The sequence below is a fragment of the Contarinia nasturtii genome, unplaced genomic scaffold (genome assembly GCF_009176525.2).
Source record: "Contarinia nasturtii isolate CC-2019 unplaced genomic scaffold, AAFC_CNas_1.1 Cnas_scaffold_493, whole genome shotgun sequence".
In the NCBI taxonomy this organism is placed as follows: domain Eukaryota; kingdom Metazoa; phylum Arthropoda; class Insecta; order Diptera; family Cecidomyiidae; genus Contarinia; species Contarinia nasturtii.
This window is the reverse complement of record NW_022197846.1, coordinates 2835016-2856572: the sequence shown is the minus strand read 5'-3', so window position 1 is coordinate 2856572 and position 21557 is coordinate 2835016. Positions and strand designations below refer to the sequence as shown.

General features: G+C 33.0%; 6 protein-coding genes across 11 annotated transcripts; 3 read left to right on the top strand and 3 right to left on the bottom strand.

Annotated features, from left to right (window-relative positions):
* Positions 1–3552: 3552 nt before the first annotated feature.
* On the bottom strand, positions 3553–4825 carry LOC116339292. 2 transcript variants are annotated; one of them, XM_031765084.1, is made up of 5 exons: positions 4706–4825; positions 4358–4537; positions 4134–4294; positions 3915–4072; positions 3553–3840 (listed from the first exon to the last, which is right to left on the bottom strand). In XM_031765084.1, exons 2-5 carry the CDS (start codon positions 4490–4492, stop codon positions 3605–3607), a joined length of 690 nt encoding a protein of 229 aa, XP_031620944.1. In that variant the 5' UTR covers positions 4493–4537; positions 4706–4825; the 3' UTR covers positions 3553–3604. The 2 variants fall into 2 exon arrangements, with proteins under 2 accessions (XP_031620944.1, XP_031620945.1); XM_031765085.1 differs by having other exon boundaries at positions 4358–4528.
* Positions 4826–8141: 3316 nt separating this feature from the next.
* LOC116339110 (pyridoxal kinase) lies at positions 8142–10465 on the top strand. Of its 5 annotated transcripts, none has more exons than XM_031764776.1 (8): positions 8142–8299; positions 8589–8646; positions 8813–8958; positions 9045–9144; positions 9210–9356; positions 9434–9703; positions 9772–9975; positions 10045–10465. In XM_031764776.1, exons 3-8 carry the CDS (start codon positions 8845–8847, stop codon positions 10158–10160), a joined length of 951 nt encoding a protein of 316 aa, XP_031620636.1. In that variant the 5' UTR covers positions 8142–8299; positions 8589–8646; positions 8813–8844; the 3' UTR covers positions 10161–10465. The 5 variants fall into 5 exon arrangements, with proteins under 5 accessions (XP_031620636.1, XP_031620638.1, XP_031620639.1 ...); XM_031764778.1 differs by having other exon boundaries at positions 8766–8958; XM_031764779.1 differs by having other exon boundaries at positions 8589–8660.
* An 86-nt stretch (positions 10466–10551) lies between these two features.
* Positions 10552–15444, bottom strand: LOC116339109 (kinesin-like protein KIF18A). The gene is made up of 7 exons (XM_031764774.1): positions 15272–15444; positions 14359–15054; positions 13921–14284; positions 13416–13803; positions 12070–12210; positions 11229–11994; positions 10552–11157 (listed from the first exon to the last, which is right to left on the bottom strand). The coding sequence occupies exons 2-7, from the start codon at positions 15017–15019 to the stop codon at positions 11060–11062; spliced, it is 2418 nt and encodes an 805-aa protein (XP_031620634.1). The 5' UTR covers positions 15020–15054; positions 15272–15444; the 3' UTR covers positions 10552–11059.
* LOC116339111 (ribosome-recycling factor, mitochondrial) lies at positions 12395–13342 on the top strand. The gene has a single exon (XM_031764781.1). It carries the CDS (start codon positions 12486–12488, stop codon positions 13263–13265), a length of 780 nt encoding a protein of 259 aa, XP_031620641.1. The 5' UTR covers positions 12395–12485; the 3' UTR covers positions 13266–13342.
* Positions 15445–15895: 451 nt separating the features above from the next.
* On the top strand, positions 15896–17792 carry LOC116339161 (nedd8-activating enzyme E1 catalytic subunit). Its single transcript, XM_031764869.1, has 4 exons — positions 15896–16393; positions 16462–16791; positions 16862–17331; positions 17402–17792. Exons 1-4 carry the CDS (start codon positions 16062–16064, stop codon positions 17596–17598), a joined length of 1329 nt encoding a protein of 442 aa, XP_031620729.1. The 5' UTR covers positions 15896–16061; the 3' UTR covers positions 17599–17792.
* LOC116339160 (E3 ubiquitin-protein ligase ZNF598) lies at positions 17763–21511 on the bottom strand. The gene is made up of 10 exons (XM_031764868.1): positions 21239–21511; positions 20938–21120; positions 20778–20836; positions 20558–20703; positions 20372–20471; positions 20074–20285; positions 19890–20002; positions 18520–19799; positions 18254–18448; positions 17763–18173 (listed from the first exon to the last, which is right to left on the bottom strand). Exons 2-10 carry the CDS (start codon positions 21113–21115, stop codon positions 17967–17969), a joined length of 2490 nt encoding a protein of 829 aa, XP_031620728.1. The 5' UTR covers positions 21116–21120; positions 21239–21511; the 3' UTR covers positions 17763–17966.
* Positions 21512–21557: the final 46 nt, after the last annotated feature.

Here is a 21557-nt window from a genome sequence, read left to right as displayed (position 1 = left end):
CTCAGTGAGGACATTTGGAAAAAAATAACAATTTTTTTTAACCATATAATTAATAATGCGTACACACCAAAAATTTGGAAAGAATCAATAATTATTCCCATTCCTAAGGAAGGAAAATTTGGATTTAGAGAAAAAACTTCAACCACTCATGCTTTAGCAAATTTTAACAATATAATTGTTAATAAAGTCAGCGAGGCCAAACCACTACATGTGATCCTTTTGGACATTCAAAAGGCTTTCGACACTGTATGGATCCCGGCTTTAATTTAAAAAATGAAAAAATTCGGCATCAACCCTTGGCTATGTAAATATATACTTAACTTCTCCACAGAAAGATTTTTTCAAGTTAGAATCGGTGAATACACCACAAACAAATATAAAATTCCCAATGAAGTTGCACAGGGAGCAGTCATTTCTCCAATTTGCTTCTCAATCTACATATCGGACATGCCTACATTCTATCCCATTAATGACACACAAATAAAATTAAGTCAATTTGCCGATGACACGGCAATTATCGCATACAATGAGAAAAATAATATTGAAGATTTAAGAGACGACCTCAATAGTTATTTGGAAACTCTCTCAAATTACTTCGATACATGGAAAATAATGTTAAATTCGGAAAAAACCATTTCAATGTCCTTTGTTGGACACTACACAATAACAAAATACAAACAATAATAATAATAGAAAACAAGCATACAAATGTCAATTCACGTTGAATAACCACTTAATCGCCAAGACAAAGAAGATTAAATATTTGGGAGTAATTTTTACCCCCGATTTAAATTTCTATAGACAAATCGATTACACAATAAACAAATCAAAATCAGCCCTTGGCCAGTTGAATAACATTTTTAAAAATAAATTAATTAACACAGATGTCAAACCGTTAATCTTGCATTAAATTTTTATGATAAAATCGATATAAACAGGGATATTAAACCATTTAATGAATGGCAAAATTTACTTCAAGCAAGCAATGGTTTTCACAGGCAACCTGCCTATAACTGGCTTAAAAACAAATCCAACGAACTTTTCGAATTTGACGGCAAACTACTTTTTTACAACAAAAACAGATCGGGCAACATAGCCTATATCACACACCAATAGATATAGTTACGGTTTTTATTTTTATTTTCCCGTATTTATTAAAAACTAACACATTAAAGAAAATTGTTTTTTTAATAAAAAATAAATTTTTGTTGAGATATCTAAACTTTTGTATAGATTTAAAAAAAAAAAATCATTTCTACCAATAATCTATACATTATTTCCGTGTGTGCATAGTTTTGCTTGTTTTCTTTAATTTTTTCAATTCGACAACAATCGGTAGTTAGAATTGATTTGAATCCAAATAAATATATAAGATCTATTTATTTGATTTTATATGAATTGTTCAAATAAAATAGATCATTTGAATGGGTTGGGGTTAAAGTGAGCTGAAATTTTGATATAAAAAAATCTCAATCATGAAATCGGTAAAAATAAATGACCAACTAAACTGAGATGAAAATAAAAGAGCAACATGATTCATGTTGGTCTTTTATTTTCACTCTAAACATGTTGAACTTTTATTTTTACGCTGCGCAGTTCCTGTTATCAATCCCGTTAGGAATAAGAGTTTTTTTATTCTGATCTCATCAGATGATACAGAAAATTGAATAGAATTTGTAAATCGAAGGAAAAGAAATATGTTTTTTCATGGAAGGCTTGTATGAAAAACACGGAAGACCGCTGAAATAAATAAAAACTCAACTTGATAGGACTTCCAATAAAACGTGAACTTATTTGCTTTGAAAATAAAACACCACCGTGCGCAGCGTAAAAATAAAAGTTCAAGTTCATGTTTAGAGTGAAAATAAAAGACCAACATCGAAAAGTGGCCGTATCGAAAAGTGCCGGAACAAAAAGTCTCCCACAAAGTTTCAAAAAGATCAAAATCGAGTACGCAAAATCGCACAGACATTTTGATTTTTCATAGAGATTCATATGACATTTGAACGGATTGACCGATTTCGACGTTTGAGGTATCGTTGGAAAGGAATTAAGCTCTAGAATCAGGATATCGATGTTTCAGGGGTCAACGACCTCATTTGGTGCTATCTATGGCTGCAGAACTGAATTTCGCCCCTTTTCAAGAAAGGACAATATTTTGAAGACAGACGGACCGATTTTTCAACTTACTTAGATATTTTTTCTTAACCTATGGCCTAAGGGCTTTCCAACCATACATCAATCGGCCAAAGCCCTTCTAGGTCTGGATTTCGTATATTTCGTGTATATATAGCGAGTTCGACTTTTCAACACACTAATGTGGTTTCGTCACTCGCGCGAACTGCCGTCCGCTGTGATTTATATTCATCATTTCAATTGAGATTTTTTTTAGCTTATTTGTTTATTAGCACCTAAAAGTATTACTAATGCACTTAAAAATTGGGTTTATGTTTTATTGGAGCCGTTTGAAGCTGGCTTATCCAAAGGCTTAATAATTCTAGTCTCTGTCTTTTTTAATTTGCATTTGTAGGGCAATACTCTCCAAAGATTGAATAAAAGTAACTGGCATTTGATTTGACTGCATAATATTCTTTTAAACAGTCAAAAGATCGTACACATTGTACAACTTTTTATAATGTTGGCGTACAAATTTATTCTGGGGTTAGCAATAGCATTTTGTGTTGTTAAGTTAACATTTGCGAATATAGATTGTCCAGATCAAAACAATTTGAGACTACACGTTGTGTCAGGAATTGAAGTTGGCCGCCCTAGAATTGAAGCTACAAAGACTCTACCAAAATCACGGTAAGATTTTCACTTCTCGAATTTATTGTTCGAAAGCAAAAACTAATTATTATTTCATTGAATTTTACCAGAACCGTTCCATGGAATACCGTTTTTGTCACCAACATACCAGAAATAGAACTATTGCGAAACCCAAGCAAATATTTTTCTGGCCAGAATAAATGCTGTCTGAATGGTACCTTTTTTCACAGTACAATTGTAGAGGAGATATCTGTCTACCCACACCTTCTCTACCTCGCACATGCTATTTTCCATATGGCATTCAGAGTAATTTTTATTTTTCACCCTATGATTAAGATTTTTAAAACCACATATTTGATTATGATTAGTAAGTTATGAAAGTGTCAATTATAATATATTTTCACTTCTATCACTATCCCTTTCGAAACTATAATTCCTATTAAAAAATGTATAGCACTTTGAAACTAAGTTACTTTTAAGAAAAAATGTCAACCAATACTTGGTTTTTTTAAATAAGAAAAATATATTCTAAAAATATATTATAAGTAAACACATCTGTACTGTCGTCTGGTATAAGGTGGACATTTAAACTTGAAATAAATAAATCATAAATTGTGCAAAGAATTTAATTTTTGTTTTTATTAAATCTTCCAATAACCAATAGTTAAATTAATCAAATGTCAAAAGAAATTGATGAAAACAATTTCTACTAATCGTATCGATTGCGATGAAAAATAACATGAGATAAGAATAACAGTTTTGTTTATAAAAGGCGAATAGTTTCCATTAAAATCATCTATCATTAATCAGCATTTATTGTGTCAGTCCATTGTTTTCATTAAAATTCAATTCTGGCTATACATCTGTAGAAACCATCGGGGCCGGCATAAGCAATTTTAGACAGAGCAACTAAATGAATGTGATTTATTTCTTGAAAACCAAACTCAAAATCACCATAATGTTCCAAAATTTGTGTGGCATCAATGGATTTTGTGCCATCTGTCGCATATCTCACATTCATCACAGTCATATGTAATTTTACAGCGTTTCGATCAGATTCTTGTTTTGATAAACCTTGAATTTAAAAAAATAAAAAAATAATTTCATATTTTTTTACATACATCTATTGATTTGTATTATTATTCAACCTGCATCGATGAATGCTCTGGTAATGCCATCGGCAACTTTTTGTAGAGCTTCTGATTCAATTTTTGCATAGACTACTCGTGCCTTTTTCCGGTTTCTATTCATTACATCTAATCCATGCACATTGATCGTGATTTTACCGTAGTTGCTTATGACTGGCCTAAGTACATACAAGAAATGGATAAATATTCGTGTCTTATTCTGTGCATTTATTGGTTTACTTCACAATATTTTCGTTACAATCATTAAGGATCTGTATTGCCCGGTTGTGATCATCCGCATTCTTCAAGAGCATCATCCCGAATGTTATATGGAGTTTTTTTTGTCTCATGAAAACCGCTTCTGGGACATTTTTTATCTTCTCATTGCTCAGTATGCTATCCTGTTAAATATGCATAACACAATAGTTAAATTATAACTAGAATTCAATGCTGAAAATCAATACTTTTAACATCGCACAATTCTCTTGAATAGTTGGATTGGTAATTTTAACACAAGTAAAATGTGTAAACGATGATCGTTTTTGTTTATTATCTCCCATTTTCGGTTTCTTTGATTTGTTTTCGGGTCGAGTAAACATTTAGATTTATGTCATCTTTTCTTCATTCCATTTCAACTGTTCACTCTCAAAGTAGATTTGATCAAAGTGAAAAAAAAAATCAAGAATATTTTCTGTGAATAAAACAATGTAATTCCAAACACAACGGACTGAAAACAGCAGTGAAATAAATATTATATTTTCAAATCTTTTGAAAAAAATGTGTTTGAATTTAGTATGAATTGCTAATGTTACTTCTAATATTCACACAGTTTGAAGTGTTTTTGCTGTTTATGTCCTCTGCTACAAGATAATGGTTTAAATAAATCCAAATCAAATTAATTTGTTTAATTTTTACTTCAACACACTATTGAATTTATTAGAAAACCCAAATGTACATTTCAGAAGCTATGCTTCCTTCATCAGTGAGAATGTGAAACAAACTGACACAATTTACAAAAATCAAATGACAATAAAAGCAATGATATATTAAATTTTAAATGACCAAAAATGAAATGTATGCTATGTTTTAAATTTGAATCTTACTGAAAATTGAATTTCTATTTGCAAATTCCAAAATGACCCAGAATGAAATGTTTACTATGTTTTTAAAATTTAATCTTACTGAAAATTGAATTTTTGATTGGACCATCATTTTCATTCATTAAATTATTTCGATTTTTATGTATAAAATATGACTCAAATGCATCTAATTCATAATATTTGTTTACATTTTTAAGCAACTTTAATTGTGCTTCATTAGTTTGATGATCTTTCTCTTTCATATGTTTGGCCACGCTTGACTTGTCGACCTCCAATCTTTTCGTGTGTGCATCGTGTTCACTGTATCGTATGATAATTTTCCTACGTGATTGGCCTATGTATTCTTCGTCACAGATTGCACATTTGATTGAGTATATTCCCGACTGATGTTTATCGTCGATTTTATCCTTTGAACCACCTATCAAATGTTTGAGTTTTTTATCACTATATTCGCTAATTTTGATGTTATGGATGCTCAAAATCTTCCTGATATTTCGTGTTAATACAGGATAGTAACAAATACTTGACCAAAGGTCAATGCCACTCTCACTGTTATCTCTTATGGTGTTCAATGTGGTGTATTCTCTTAGTTCTTTCTTTCTTTTGTGTGCAATTAACAAATCATCAATCAGTTGTTCAGTGTAACCATTTATATTTGCAATTTGTTTTATTCGCTGTATTTCTTTGGTCAAATTTTCTTCATTCATTGGAATGTTGAGCGCTCTATATATCATCGAATGAAAACTTGCAATTTTGTGTTGAAAAGAATGAAATGAATCCGATGTAATGTAACGACCTGTGGTGGTTGGTTTGCGAAAAATATCAAATTCAAGCTTTCCTGCGTTGCGACTGATGGTTAAATCAAGGAAATTCAGTTTATCTTCTTGCTCTTCTTCATACGTAAACTTGATCGAGGTATATCTTGTGCCATTTAAACGGTTCAAAAATTGTCTCAAACCTTGCTTTTTCATAATTGCATAAACATCATCTACATATCGATACCAAATGCGTGGAAAACTTCCCTCTTTCCTCAACTCCGTTTCAAAGTTTGACAAAAACAAATTGGCTAAAAATGGACTTAATGGTGAGCCCATACAGCATCCAAATTCCTGATTTCCATTACCAGGCATGATTAGGAGGACAAAATTGGCAGTTAAAACAGCAGCTGATTTTTTTGCAGAAGATTTCTTAACTTTGAAACTACACGTTTCAAATCCGACAATTCCTCGTTTTTACACTCAAATTAAACTACATAAACCCGGCCGGAAATTGCGTCCAATATCACCAAACACTAATGCTCCAACTGAGAAACTTGCTGTTTGGCTTCTTAATGAATTCAACTCAATGGCGATCAAATTTGAATCATCAGCAATTAGAAATTCAGTCGAGTTTGTAAACAAAATCCAAGATGTTGAGATCAATGAAAATGAAATTCAAGTTTCATTTGATGTGGAAGCGTTATTTCCGAACATACCAATTAATGACACGTTAATTTTTCTACGTAAGTGGTTAGAACAGAACAACATTGATATCAAAAAAATTGACGAATATATCAAACTCACTAAATTATGTATGGAAGAAAATTGGTTTTGTTTTAACGGAAAATACTATCGTCAGGAATTTGGATGCTGTATGGGCTCACCATTAAGTCCATTTTTAGCCAATTTGTTTTTGTCAAACTTTGAAACGGAGTTGAGGAAAGAGGGAAGTTTTCCACGCATTTGGTATCGATATGTAGATGATGTTTATGCAATTATGAAAAAGCAAGGTTTGAGACAATTTTTGAACCGTTTAAATGGCACAAGATATACCTCGATCAAGTTTACGTATGAAGAAGAGCAAGAAGATAAACTGAATTTCCTTGATTTAACCATCAGTCGCAACGCAGGAAAGCTTGAATTTGATATTTTTCGCAAACCAACCACCACAGGTCGTTACATTACATCGGATTCATTTCATTCTTTTCAACACAAAATTGCAAGTTTTCATTCGATGATATATAGAGCGCTCAACATTCCAATGAATGAAGAAAATTTGACCAAAGAAATACAGCGAATAAAACAAATTGCAAATATAAATGGTTACACTGAACAACTGATTGATGATTTGTTAATTGCACACAAAAGAAAGAAAGAACTAAGAGAATACACCACATTGAACACCATAAGAGATAACAGTGAGAGTGGCATTGACCTTTGGTCAAGTATTTGTTACTATCCTGTATTAACACGAAATATCAGGAAGATTTTGAGCATCCATAACATCAAAATTAGCGAATATAGTGATAAAAAACTCAAACATTTGATAGGTGGTTCAAAGGATAAAATCGACGATAAACATCAGTCGGGAATATACTCAATCAAATGTGCAATCTGTGACGAAGAATACATAGGCCAATCACGTAGGAAAATTATCATACGATACAGTGAACACGATGCACACACGAAAAGATTGGAGGTCGACAAGTCAAGCGTGGCCAAACATATGAAAGAGAAAGATCATCAAACTAATGAAGCACAATTAAAGTTGCTTAAAAATGTAAACAAATATTATGAATTAGATGCATTTGAGTCATATTTTATACATAAAAATCGAAATAATTTAATGAATGAAAATGATGGTCCAATCAAAAATTCAACTTTCAGTAAGATTAAATTTTAAAAACATAGTAAACATTTCATTCTGGGTCATTTTGGAATTTGCAAATAGAAATTCAATTTTCAGTAAGATTCAAATTTAAAACATAGCATACATTTCATTTTTGGTCATTTAAAATTTAATATATCATTGCTTTTATTGTCATTTGATTTTTGTAAATTGTGTCAGTTTGTTTCACATTCTCACTGATGAAGGAAGCATAGCTTCTGAAATGTACATTTGGGTTTTCTAATAAATTCAATAGTGTGTTGAAGTAAAAATTAAACAAATTAATTTGATTTATTTAAAACACACGAAAATCTCATTATTATTCTATTAAATAAATCCATTTACTCAGAGTATAAAAATCAAAAATAAAATGCAATTTGAAATATAAAATGTGACATCGAATGGGTTTGGTGGCGCCATCTATTGAAAGTCGATTTAAAATTGAAGACATATTATGTTCACGCGTAAAAGCATGAAATTTGTCAAAATTGTGTGTTTTCAATGTTACTGCTTCATTATGATAGATGATAATGATAAGAAAGCGAAAATACGACAAAGAAAATAATTGTTTTAAGTGTTGTGGTTGAGATCTCATGGTTATCAGTAGAATAGATTTTCAATAGCATAGTTTAAGTCATAAGAATCAACTTCAGTCTTCCAGTGAGTAACATCATATATTTGCTTATATAAGTTTTGTATATATATAAATTATAGATACGATGACATCAAGAAAAAGTGCATGTGGTTGCTATTGTTGATTTTGTTTGATAGAGTAAACTGTTCATTAAGTTCATCAAATTCATTTAGTAATTATTTAAATCGTTGTTAATTTTTGTTGGAATTTATAGTGCAAGTTCAAAGTCAATTATGGTTGTGTGAGAACAGACATTTCGATGACTGTCTTTATTATTAAGCAAACAATTTATCAATTTTTATGTTTTTGTACAAGACGTGCTGTTGCAATTCAAATACAATCATCTCGTCTCGCCTGAACGCTTATTTATTTGGTTGGTAATATTTGGTAATTCGTTTTGAAGATAAATAAAAATGTTGACATTTCACAATCAGTTGAGTTTAAGCCATCTCAAAAACCACTTATCATAGTTTCATCTCTCAATTTGATCAGCTGTTGGTCGCAATCTAAAACTATCGGTCACATTTTATTCATTCCAGAATTGAGTGTTAAGAGACGGGTGTGCTTAAAAATGAGCAGTGATTTTAATTTTGATGCAACAACGTCAAATAGACGCGTTTTAGCGATTCAAAGCCATGTCGTGCATGGATATGTGGGCAACAAAAGTGCAACATTTCCACTTCAGGTTTGATTTGTCGTCTCACTCCGTTTTCAATTCACCGCAATCTATTGAGGGTTCAAATTTTGTGAACGATTCTATTTTGAATATAGGTTTTGGGTTTCGATGTGGATGCAATTAATTCAGTGAATTATTCAAACCACACTGGCTACAAACATGTCAAGGGACAAGTATTAAGCGATAAGGAATTGAGTGAGTTCAAATATACAGTAATACTTTTTTATATTTGTTCAACATTTTATTCTATTTTGGAATAGATCATGTTTTTAGCGGATTGGAGCAAAACGGTTTACTCAGTACTTATTCACATTTACTAACTGGTTATATTGGGAACGATTCCTTTTTAACCGAAATTAAGGACATCGTTAAAGCCATGCGTCAAGCAAATCCAACATTTGTATATGGTAAATGCACGATTGAAAAATCATTTGAAATGATTAGAAAATTGACCTTATTGAGTTATCATCATTTTTGTTTGCAGTATGTGATCCAGTTTTGGGTGATAATGGACATTTGTACGTACCAGAGAGTTTAATTCCAATCTATCAAAACGATATATTGCCATTATGCGATGTATGCACGCCAAATCAATTTGAAGCCGAATTACTATCTGGAATCCAAATAAATTCGAAGGAAGATGCATGGAAAGCAACCGATTGGTTTCATGCAAAAGGTGTTCGAACTGTTGTTTTATCATCAACTAACTTTGCGTCAAATGATGTACTAATCGGATTTTTGAGCCATAAAAATGGTAATAAAAAATCACACATTTTTAGTAAAAAAAAAATGTTCTATTGACAATTATTTATCTGTTTGTAGGCGAGAAAAGGTCAAGGCACACCATATCAATTCCAACCCTTGGCAATTCCAATCTGGTATTTACGGGTGTTGGTGATTTATTTGCAGCATTATTTTTGGCCCATTCCACCACAAAATCGAGTCTTTCTGAAGCACTTGAACATACGATAGCCTCTGTACAGGCTGTATTGAGGAACACAGTAAAAGCAATATCACAATCAGTTGGTATGTTTTTAATCAATTATCGTACATTTTAAATATTGATTTTCCCATTTTTTTTTTCGTTCGTCGCAGATTTGAGCAAAGAAAAACCAACGGCACAACAACGAGAATTGAAATTGATCCAAAGTAAATCGGACATCGAAAATCCAACAGTATTGATTCGAGCCAATGAGTGGCTTGAGGAGTGAGATAAAAATGAACTTTGACCAATATCAGCAGCCATAAATGAATTTGTACAGTAACAAGATGCTTGACAATAAATACGTGTGTGCAGTACACTTTACTGTTTGTACTCTAGTACAGTTTTTGCTGTTCGTAACGATGTTTAAGACAGAGTGACAATAAGAAGAGTCAAGCAGCCATATCGTCTTTTCTCAATGTGCTTTATTTATATCATTTGTTCAATATTTAATTTAAAAAAACAGATTATATGTTTATTTCGAATTGCGAATAAAAAGAAAAGAGTCTATTATTTAAATCTTGACGACTAAAATCGGCTTTTTCATAACTATACAGATTCAGAATCAATCCTGTTTTAAATTAACTATTATTCAACAGCAAAAAAAACATACTTGAAAATCCTGGCTTTATTTAATTTTATTTTGAATTTGTTAAACATGTTTTCTTAACAAGTTATTTGAGGCGATCTATGAATAAAAATGTTTATGTGCTTTTGTTGCTCATTATTACATGATTTCACTAGGATAGGTTTACGTTTTATATGAGAGAGCTGGGAAAAAATGAAAATTTTAATTGAATATCGAATTCTTGTTTCTTACTTATCACACTTGCTAAAAAATTAATGCTTACACTTATCATTACTACGTTCCCTAATTGATCGACAACTAAATACGGCATTCGAACACATGACATTTCTAAACAATCGTGCTATGCTTTGTTGTTTCTTTTGTATATATATGATTTCTTTAATGATATTTTTTACAGTGACAATGAAACTGGTTACACCCAATACAAATGGACATAAGCGCCGTTTTTTTTACGAAAGTGATGCATGTTTACTAACAGTTTACTAACAGAGTGTTTTATCTATACAATTTGAATTTCCTCAGCTAATAATGTTCGGCTGTTATTTCTTAGGGAAAACTCTGTATCGATTGATAGCATCATCTTTTCCTCGTCGGGCCAAAATATCGTTGGATTTGTTGATTTTTGTTCGTATGCCATCTGAAATAAACCGGGAGATTTAGTCACTTTGCTTCCAAAGAAATTAAAAAAAAAATGATTTGTTTACTTACTGACTACACATCGTGGGCTTCGTCTTGGGCTTCGTCGAATTTTTAACGGCGTTCGTTTGTTTTCCTTCATCGGTACAATTAACGTTGATTTGACTTTGGTCATTGGTTTTGTGACTGCTTTTGGAGCTGCAAAACCTTTATGCACATTCGGATTGCTTTCTTTTAAGGCGCGCACCGATGCACCTTTGATTGCATTCAAATTGATTTTCGGTTTGATGGCAAATGTTGCATTCATATTAGCATCATCGGAATTTAAATCGTCATGTTTTTCCAATACTTGTGTTGCGTCTAGATTTTGGCCATCGAAAATTGATCGGACGACACGTTTCTTTGTTGGAATAACTTCGATATCGTTGGCACTTTCACGATTTCTTTTGTTCGTATGCACAACCATGTCGTCGTCGTTGACGTCATCATCATCTTTTGACAATAAGTCGGCGTCGAATAGGTAATCAATTTGATTTGTATTCTCGGTAATTTCAAACACCTCGTCTGATTCCGTAAATTTAACACCACGTTGGTCATGAAATTTATAGACTTGTCTAAACTTTTCACGCATTGCTTCTGTGATCAACATATTTCCATTCAATAAATAATAGGCATCTTGCAATATCTCATCACTTAATTCGATTATTTTGCGTGATTTTTCATTTTCATGATTGTAGATTTGCAACACCTTCATTGTATGATCGGATTTTAATAGCAGTTCTGTATTCTTTTGCTCAATATCCTTGCTCACCAAATACGATTGCAAAATCGGATTGTTCTAAATGAGAACGAAAAAATTATGTGTCATTTGATGAAATTCAATCTTTGATTTTATGTTAAAAAAATTACTCACCAAATTGGCAATTTCATTTTGAATTTCAGTCAATTGCGTTCGGCTTGCCTTGAAACGAGCCATCCATCGATCCTTATCCATTCGGAATACATCCATTTGTTTGCTGAACTTTCCAATGGATGCTTCCACTCGAGCAAGATCCTGTTGGAAAAAAGAATATAAATTATTTATTAATTAATTATCAAAAATTAAATTAGAAAAAAAAATGTTTTTTTTTTTTTTCATTAAAAAGGCAACGAATACGTTTGTGAACAGGTCGCTAAGTATTAGTTCAACGTTGTGCCAACAGATGGCCAACCGCATTTCGCTTGACTTTGACACTTTAATTATATCAAATAAAAAAAAACTACCGTCAATAAGACTGATCGAATAAATAAATACTTTCGAATTGTACGTATTTGAAAATCTACAAAAAAATGTTTCCAGTACGTTCAATTTCGATGTTGTGTCCAACATTACGCAGCATTGGAATTAGAAGTGCAACATTAACGATGCCAAAACCGTGTAGATTCATAGAAAATAATATAAGTGTTGCAACAGCCGTGCAATTCGGGAGTGTGCGTCACTATGCCAAAGGAAAACAAAAGGAAAAGGCACGAAATAAAGGCGTTAAATTTGCGACATACAAATTACCCGAAAGCCAATTAAATGAGATTGTAAATTTGGACAAATATCGACAGAAGTTACAGAAGCCAGTCGATACATTGCAGTCGGATTATATAAAACATTTATCGTTGCGTTCAACAACCGGTTCAATTGAAACCGTCAAAGTCAAAGTCGACGGTGAAGATCATGATTTACAAGATATCGCCCAAATTATTCGAAAGAATCCGAAAACCATTGTTATCGATATGATTGCATTTCCGCAATGGATTCCAGCCGCCTTATTGGCCATGCAAAAAAGTGGCCTCAACCTCAATCCACAACAAGAAGGTACAACAATCTATGTGCCCATCGCAAAGGTGACCAAGGAACATCGTACCACATTGGCGAAAAATGCAAAAGCATTATTCATCAAATGCCGTGATGCAATCAAAAGTGTTCAAAACGACATACTCAAAAAGGTTCGAAATAACACGAAAATATCGCAAGATGATAATTTTGCAGCACAAGGACAATTGACGGAAATGGCCAATGAATATGTGGCACAAGCCGAACAAATTTTCGAAACCAAACAAAAAGAATTGCTAAACTAATCATGTCTTTCAAATTCAATAGAAATTCATTAGACAGCCCAATCAAAAAAAATTTTTTTTGCTTTTGTTAAAATAATTGCTATGTTATGATAAATAAATGAAGAAAAAAACACATTTGATTCAATTGAATATTAAAAGCTTTGCACTTACTTTTTTCATGCATTCATTGTCCATGCTGAATAATTTGCGACTTTGTTCGGTGTTTTCCTTGTATTTTGTTCGCAATTTTAATAGTTTCTCTTTGCTGGACATCAAATAGTAGTTTTCTTGTGCCGTTCGAATGTCTTTGTAGATTTTGTTTATTTTATCTTTCCATGAATCGGCCTGAGCCATATAGTTTGCAATGATCTCCTCTGGATTGACATTGTTGTTTACATTCGAGCTTCGTTCGGCCAATTGTGCTTGTAATGATTTGATGCATTTTTGTAGTTCTTCAACTTCGTGCGTTTTATCGGTTAATTTATTCACATAAAACTCTTTCGGCAAATTCGTTTTGAATAAATTCTTTTTGATAGTTGTTGTACGTATCTTCTGAGCTCTACAAAAGGCAAAAAAAAACACATGAAAAAATAATTGGTGTGATTCGTCGTTGGACGTCTTCAATGCCAAACATTTTACTCGTCTAACAAACAAATGCACATTTCATATTCATTACCTGCTGGCGTATTTGAGTGTGTTGTATGTGTCTTCGTACGTAAGCGATGATGGTGAAATGTTTGCAATCATCACCGTCCGACAATTGCCACCAAGACTGTCTTTTAATATGCGCGTCATGTTTGAGTCACGATACGGAATATGTTTTGAACCGTCGGCTAATTTATTGATACAATTTCCAAGGGCCAACAATGATTTATTGATACTGGCACCTTCTTTGAATCGTTGACCAATGCATTTTGTGCTGGAACCACGTTCACTGCCCGCCAAATCGATCATCGACAATTTTACGGTTCGCTTTTGATTACTACTTTTGTTTGTCATTCGAATGTGAACTTGAAAAATGGCATGACTGCGGCTACTCTCTGCAAAACAAACCATATTTCAATCATTATTGATAAATCAATTTTTGGGGAATGATTGCATTTGTGTTACTTACCGGCATTGGCATCGGTTGGATGCTGTGTACGATTGCGATTGCCTAATGCAAGCAATGAAAGTAATTCGTCTGCATCAAAAATTGGTTTTAATTCCAAACCACCAACAGCAACACCATTTGCATCTTCACGTAATTTTAATGGGCCACGTTTTGTGAGTAAATTCATCACTTGTTCGTTGTACACCTCAAGATATGATATGCCAATGTCAAATTTTCGATCTTCACTATTTGCATGGATCTGATTGAATAACTCTTTCATTGTTAAATAAGTGATGCCCGGAATTTCTTCATTGCCAAGCATTGTAAATGTTTTACCAGCACCGGTGGCCCCGTACACAAATGCCGAACAATTGTATCCTTCCAGTACGGACAAAATGAGTGGTCGCATGGCAAACATAAAAATATCATGATTTGTTGCTTGGTTGTCAAACACCTGATCGAATGTCATCGTCAAGTTTTTACTAACACGTTTCGTAATATCACGATGCGTTTGTCGGGCACCATGAAAAAAGAATTCATCTTCATCTTCATCGGGATCGAAAATGATTGTGTTTTGATCGGCAACACGAATGATATTACGTTGATTTTGTTCCATTTCACTGCGGCTGAATGGGCGTACACGCAGCACTACTTGCATGTTACGACTCTTGTCGTTTGTCATCTTGTTTTTTTTTTATTATTTTGTTATAACGAAATCTTAAACGAAAAAAAATAAATGATAGAAATTCACAAATGGCAAAAACTGAAAGGATTTTATCTAAACTGAATTTATTTGTCACTTTTAAAACTCAATCAAGCAAACATTTCAAATTGTTGTGTGTCTCATTTCATTGACATTCATTTCACACAACATCGAGAAAAAAAAACAACAACTACAAACAATGCGTGTAATTTATATTTTCAATACACTTACTATTTTTTATTTTACACTAAATCCACAATTTATTTTTATTCGTACCAAAAATCGGGAATAGAAAAATAAAAAAAAATGAAAATCGTTTGTTTTATAGTTATGAAAACAACACTCATATGAACTTTATTCAAACAAAACAGTGAGTGTTGGCTTGCATCTATCGTGCGACAATGCGACCGTTTGTATTAGTCACAATTGGTGGCTTTTTAAATTTTTAAATATTTCGTATTGTTTGGTTGGCACCACGCACCATTGCCATTAACGCAACGGAAAATCATTAAGTTGCATCTAATATGTACTCAATACAATGGCATTCAATACACAGTATGGCCAACCATCTGTCTCGCATTGTTTAAGACTCGTTTCGGTTACGCGTAAATTTTATTTCCATTTTTTTTTTGCCAAACAAAATGTTTGAAATGAGTTTTTTTCTCGCTTGTTTATTAGTATTTTAATTTTTAAAATAAATATTGATGAAATTTTAAAAAAAATTGCCTCTGTGGAGGCAAAAAAACTAAATGAAAAAAAAACTTTACTTCCATGCATCACTTTTACTTAAGTACCCTCCATTTTTACTTTTGTTCATACTTAGTGGTGTCACCTTTTTGAAAGTACATTTGACTAACAAGTCATTAGATTATCATTTTTGACGATAAACAATACAAAACTGAGAGTGCAAATTTTTGGCCGGATTTTTTTTCTGTTCCATTATTGATTGTTATTAGTTTTTGTTTCCTAGATTAATCATTTTCATAAGTAGGCATAAAAAATTGAAGCGGGTTTCACAGCAATGGACGCATCACCATCATCCGAACCATTTGGCCGAAGATGGATGCACGTTCGAAAAATTTTGGAACGTTCTGGTCCATTTTGTCAACCAGAATTTTCACCATCCGTAAATATATTTGAATTTCTGATGAAAACATGTAAAATATTGGTGATTGGTGCCGGCGGTTTGGGCTGTGAATTGCTCAAAGATTTGGCTTTGATGGGATTCTGTGATATTCATGTCATCGATATGGATACGATTGATTTGTCGAATTTGAATCGTCAGTTTTTGTTCCGTCGCAACGATATCGGCAGTTCAAAGGCATTATGTGCGGCCAAATTCATCACTGAAAGGTGAACACAACACATTTTTTTATCATTTTAGATCAACTAATATATATTTTTTTGCCACACCATTTTAGAATACCTTCGTGTAATGTTACGCCACATTTTTGCAAGATTCAAGATTACGATCAAGATTTTTATCGAAAATTTCATATTGTGGTGTGCGGTTTGGATTCATTGGTTGCCCGCCGATGGATAAATGGCATGGTAACATCGTTGTTGGTTTATGAAGATGACGGAAGCATCGATCAATCGTCGGTCATTCCGATCATCGATGGTGGCACTGAAGGCTTTAAAGGTGGTGCACGTGTTATTTTACCAGGCGTAACAGCTTGCATTGAATGCACATTGGAATTATATCCGCCACAAATTACATATCCATTGTGTACCATTGCGAATACACCGCGGTATGTAACTTACAATCGGTCATTGTTTTTTTCTGTTTATCGGTGTTTTTCATTGTTGTTTTTTTTTTAGTTTGCCCGAACACTGCATTGAATATGTCAAATTGATTCAATGGGAAAAAGAGAGTCCGTTTGACTCTGAATTGGATGGTGATGATCCGCAGCATGTGTCATGGGTTTATGAAAAGGCACAAGAGCGTGCAAATCAATACAACATAACTGGTCTTTCATATCGTCTGGTTCAAGGTGTGCTTAAGCACATAATTCCGGCCGTCGCAAGTACCAATGCAATTATTGCGGCAAATTGTGTTACAGAAGTATTCAAAATTGCCACAAGTTGCTATCAATTCTATAATAACAGTTTGCTGTTCAACGATATTGATGGCATTTATACGTATATTTTTGAATCGGAAAAGAAGGAGGACTGTTTGAATTGCTCAAATATTCCGATGACGGTATCATTTGAATCGGCCGACTCAATCACTTTGGAACGATTGATTGAATTCCTGTGCACCGATGTCGCTTTTCAAATGAGAAGCCCAGGTAAATTCAATGATATGCAAATATATGCCATTTTTTATTAATTTTTTTTTTTTTAAATTTATTCAAACAGGCATAACGATGAATGTCGATGGAAAAAATAAAACACTGTACATTTCAACGGTGAAAAGTCTCGAAGAGCGATTGCGACCAAATTTGAAGCTAACGCTCGAAGAATTGAATGTGAAAAATGGCCAAGAGCTAACGGTTACCGATCAAACCAATCCAAATTCGGTTACGATTCGCATTAAATACACAAATGAAGTTTGAACACATTTATTTTCTTTTCCAAATGGGAATTTACTCACAATTATGAGTATTTACTCGAATAAATGTCTACGTCAAATCAATCAGTTGGATAAACTTAAACAGATTCAAATATCATGTATCCCAAATTAAAAAAAAAAAATATAAAAAACACGTGATAAAAGAAATCTTATTCGAATAAAAGAAGTTCAAAGTAATTTATTCATTTCATTTTTACTAATAAAAATGTACAAGATTTACTTTTTGTACTCATTTTTCTTTTATACAAGGACGTCTGATTTGATTCACATTTCTGAAACACGAACATTACCCTAAACAATGTTTTTTTATCTGTTTTCAAATTTGAAAGGTCATTCATCATTTCTTAAATTTTACTTTTTAATCGATAATTTCGGAAAATTTTTATTCAATTTGTTATCATTTTGAATCTCGTTGTGAAGCTTTAAGTGTTCGGGAACATCGCCACGTTTCAACAGTTGTCGGCATCGATCACAAACTTGAATGTATTTTTGTAATTTATTTAAATTATCGCTTGATTTGGCTTCATTGTGTTTCTCGATATAAGTGTGGTATAGTTCCTATTCAACACAAAAAACAAATGATGATGATTAACAAACAGCGCATTTACAATAAAACTTCTATAACCGATGGGTGTTACCTGTTGTTTGTTTATATCTGGCAGTAGAGCAAGAAGTTCTGGAAAAATGTTTTCGAATCGTTCACCCAAAACGGCTTCACAATGTTCATAGTAAGAACGAGAATTGCATAATCCACTGCGAAATAATTTCGAAACATTGCGAAATTCATCGACGGCTGGTGCTTTCAGCGATTTCATGAAATGACTAACTAAAATCTACATAAAAAAATAACAAACGTTTAGAATTCTTCTTCAATTGATAACTTCAAAATAGTTGATTTACTCACTTGATTTCGTTGCAAGGCATTCGACGGTGACATGTATGTGCTAGCTGTTGTGTCACTGGATAAATTTTCAAAACCGGGCGGAATAGTTGTGCTCTTTTCATTCCTTTTAGCTGGGAATCCGGGTGGTGGCATTGTAAAATGTGCCACCGATGAATATGAATTAACAATTCCATTTATTGTATTGTTGTCACCATTATTCTCTGTTGCAATCGAGTCGTTTCTTTTCTTTTCGCTTTTATTTGCGTTGGCATTTTTCTCGTTGTTCTCTTTTGTCTTCTTAACACTATCATTTTTTTTACCATTTGAATTGTCGGCTTTATCTTTTTTCTTTTCATTTTGATTTGGTTTTGATTTGACCTTCTTACTCGGGTCATCGTCTTTTTTATTGATTTCGAATGATTTAGTGGTTGGTAAAATTGGTGCCGGTGCGACTTTTAGTTTTTTACTAATTTGTTGTTGTTTTTTCCCAGTACCATTTGTTCCGTTCAACCATTGAGGTGCGCCGACTGACGATGATGCACCACCAAGTGCTGGAAAATTTTCCTTTGATTTAATCGATGGCACATAATCGGCTGCAACCGATTGTGATTTTGTTTCGGTTCGTTGAATGGTTTTTATCTTTTGATTGGCTAATGCATTGGCCGCTGAGCTTGACGTATCGAATGCCTGAACCAAAACTCGATGTTTCGATGACACAGCCGATGAACTGAACGATAATGGCGTTTCAATCATATCACTTTCAAGATTTGATCGTTTCGACGACGACGATGAACCGCCCGGCAATGCTGGAAAATCATTTGATTTGGTTGGCGTTGATTTGGCTTTATTTGTTGCACCATTTTTATTCGATGTATTATTATTGTTGTTAGATGCTGGTTTGGCTGGTGTTTTAAACAGTAACGTACTGGCATTTACAGTTTGCGCCGTAGATGGTGGTTTAAACGGCTCTCTCTGAGAACTACCACCCCCTAAGGCCGGGAAATTTTCTTTGGTTCTAGCAAGACCACTTGTCGATGGTCGCATATTTAACGCAACCGTTGGACGTATATTGATGGTTGCATTGCCAAGAGATGGAAACTCTTGTTCGTTTCTTGCATCGATTATTTTACGCGTTAGATTTGTGGTGGATGTTGTTGTATTTGATGTTTCATAGGAATTTTGCACATTTGCATTGTTATTCTCTTGATGATGATTGGCTCGACCTCGTGGCGCCAAATTGAATTGAAATTCAATGGTTCTTGCTTGCTTTGATGTTTGACCATGTACATTCGCTTTGTGGGCTGTTAATTTTAAATTTTAAAAAATTGTTTAGACATTTATTCTAACAAACGCAATTCGCATGGTATTCCAATTTTATTTTAGACCATTACCTTTAAGATCAATATCACTGCGAAAAACGGCCGTGAAAATATTTTCTTTACAGTCTCCTTCTTCACATAAAAAGTGTTGATCGATAAAATGTTCACGCAGACGTGTGTGATCCCTAGCGAAACGGAAATTTTGTTGAAATTAAAAAAAAAAAATAATTTCTTCACAAAGATGTATGATAGTTACGGATAAAAATGATTTGAACCGTCTGCATCACAATAGTGACAGAAATAATGCTCTTTTCGTAAGTGCCGGAATAATTCGTCACGATCTAAATAACGTTCATCACAGAATTCGCACAGCGGATGGCCACGATGCGATTTATTGTCTGGATCACCTTTCCTCCTGTGCATTGCCAATTGTTCTCTAGTATATGCACGTCGTTCGAAAGAGAATATCTTTTTTTTTTTTCGAAAGAATTTACGTTTTTAGTCTGAGCCATTTTCACATTATAATATTATATTTTGCGAACAATAAAATTCACCTTCAAATGTTCCATGCAAATATCACAATAGAAAACTTCATGTTTTCTCCGAAGATGATCTTTCAATGCGGCAGCAGTGTCAAATGGTTCGATATTGCATCTAAAAAACATGAATGTGAACCAATTTTTAATGCAATCCACAAGAAACCATTTTGGTGTCTGATTTTTTTTGACAATTTCACTCACTTATTGCATGTATGTTCCAAAAGACGTCTGAATGCATTTTGAGCACGTTGACCAGTGAAACAAATTCGAAATTGCTTGTCATAAAGGCACGATCGATTTTTTTGGTCGAGTTCTTTATATGGTAAAATTTCTGAAGTGAATATAACCTGTTTTCATGCAAATTTATTTTTAAGAAATGGTTCATATAAATTGTATAGACCGACCCAAATTCAATATTCACCTTTTGATTTATTCGACGACAAATCGGGCATTCATTTTGCTTGCACAAAACTCGCATTCCTAAAATTTCAAAAAAAGATATCCCATTGGAATTAATTGAATTCGCATTTGAAACATGAAGATTTCTTTTTTTTTTTTAATTAACATTATGGATCGCATACTTGTTGAGCATTCATAACAAACGGGATGATCGCATTCGCCAATGGAAAATATGTCAACAATTTTGAAACAAACAACGCATGTTTTGTCACTCTCACTAGCATGAACGATTGCTGGTGATTGAGCTTCTTGCTCAGGTGACTTTGATGCCAAATTATTAACGTCTGCTGCTGATGACATTCTCTCTATATAGTCCAAACAAAAAGCAAATTAGTAATCACCAGTTAAAAAAATAAAATTGTCGTTCGATTTGTATTGAAAGAATGATGAAGAAGGTCGTGATAGTGATAAGATTGCACTTACATTTTAATTTAAGCACTAAATTTATTGAGAATTTTATTGAAAATAAAAAAAAGAAATGGTTTTTTGTTGTTGGCTGTAAAAGGACGGGTTGCTTTTGAAATGCAAATGACGGCAAATTAAAATAAAAACGTCTTTTCGAAATATGATTCGTTTGTGAAAATTTGCTGAAACGAGCTCTTTCGTATCGAAAGGTTTCACGTATCGACTATAAACTTTTCTAAGTTACACATATACATAATACTATACAGAGCACATTTTGACACACAATCCACATTTAATTTCCAACACTGTGTACAATTTTGCTATTTTATCTGTCAAA

What these genes read in the sequence shown, in the direction of transcription:
- LOC116339292 (XM_031765084.1), bottom strand. Translation starts at nt 4,492, where the DNA reads ATGTTTACTCGACCCGAAAACAAATCAAAGAAACCGAAAATGGGAGAT. An exon ending in AGAATTGTGCGATGTTAAAA is followed by an intron (nt 4,295 to 4,357) that starts GTATTGATTTTC and finishes CATATTTAACAG; the next exon opens with GATAGCATACTGAGCAATGA. An exon ending in CAGAGCATTCATCGATGCAG is followed by an intron (nt 3,841 to 3,914) that starts GTTGAATAATAA and finishes TTTAAATTCAAG; the next exon opens with GTTTATCAAAACAAGAATCT.
- LOC116339110 (XM_031764775.1), top strand. Translation starts at nt 8,845, where the DNA reads ATGAGCAGTGATTTTAATTTTGATGCAACAACGTCAAATAGACGCGTT. An exon ending in ATTTTTGAGCCATAAAAATG is followed by an intron (nt 9,704 to 9,771) that starts GTAATAAAAAAT and finishes ATCTGTTTGTAG; the next exon opens with GCGAGAAAAGGTCAAGGCAC. An exon ending in AGCAATATCACAATCAGTTG is followed by an intron (nt 9,976 to 10,044) that starts GTATGTTTTTAA and finishes CGTTCGTCGCAG; the next exon opens with ATTTGAGCAAAGAAAAACCA.
- LOC116339111 (XM_031764781.1), top strand. Translation starts at nt 12,486, where the DNA reads ATGTTTCCAGTACGTTCAATTTCGATGTTGTGTCCAACATTACGCAGC.
- LOC116339109 (XM_031764774.1), bottom strand. Translation starts at nt 15,019, where the DNA reads ATGACAAACGACAAGAGTCGTAACATGCAAGTAGTGCTGCGTGTACGC. An exon ending in ACACTCAAATACGCCAGCAG is followed by an intron (nt 13,804 to 13,920) that starts GTAATGAATATG and finishes TGCCTTTTGTAG; the next exon opens with AGCTCAGAAGATACGTACAA. An exon ending in AAAATGAAATTGCCAATTTG is followed by an intron (nt 11,995 to 12,069) that starts GTGAGTAATTTT and finishes GTTCTCATTTAG; the next exon opens with AACAATCCGATTTTGCAATC.
- LOC116339161 (XM_031764869.1), top strand. Translation starts at nt 16,062, where the DNA reads ATGGACGCATCACCATCATCCGAACCATTTGGCCGAAGATGGATGCAC. An exon ending in GCCAAATTCATCACTGAAAG is followed by an intron (nt 16,394 to 16,461) that starts GTGAACACAACA and finishes ACACCATTTTAG; the next exon opens with AATACCTTCGTGTAATGTTA. An exon ending in TTTTCAAATGAGAAGCCCAG is followed by an intron (nt 17,332 to 17,401) that starts GTAAATTCAATG and finishes TTATTCAAACAG; the next exon opens with GCATAACGATGAATGTCGAT.
- LOC116339160 (XM_031764868.1), bottom strand. Translation starts at nt 21,115, where the DNA reads ATGTCATCAGCAGCAGACGTTAATAATTTGGCATCAAAGTCACCTGAG. An exon ending in TTTGCATGGAACATTTGAAG is followed by an intron (nt 20,286 to 20,371) that starts GTGAATTTTATT and finishes AAAAAAAAAAAG; the next exon opens with ATATTCTCTTTCGAACGACG. An exon ending in GGTTCAAATCATTTTTATCC is followed by an intron (nt 20,003 to 20,073) that starts GTAACTATCATA and finishes CCGTTTCGCTAG; the next exon opens with GGATCACACACGTCTGCGTG.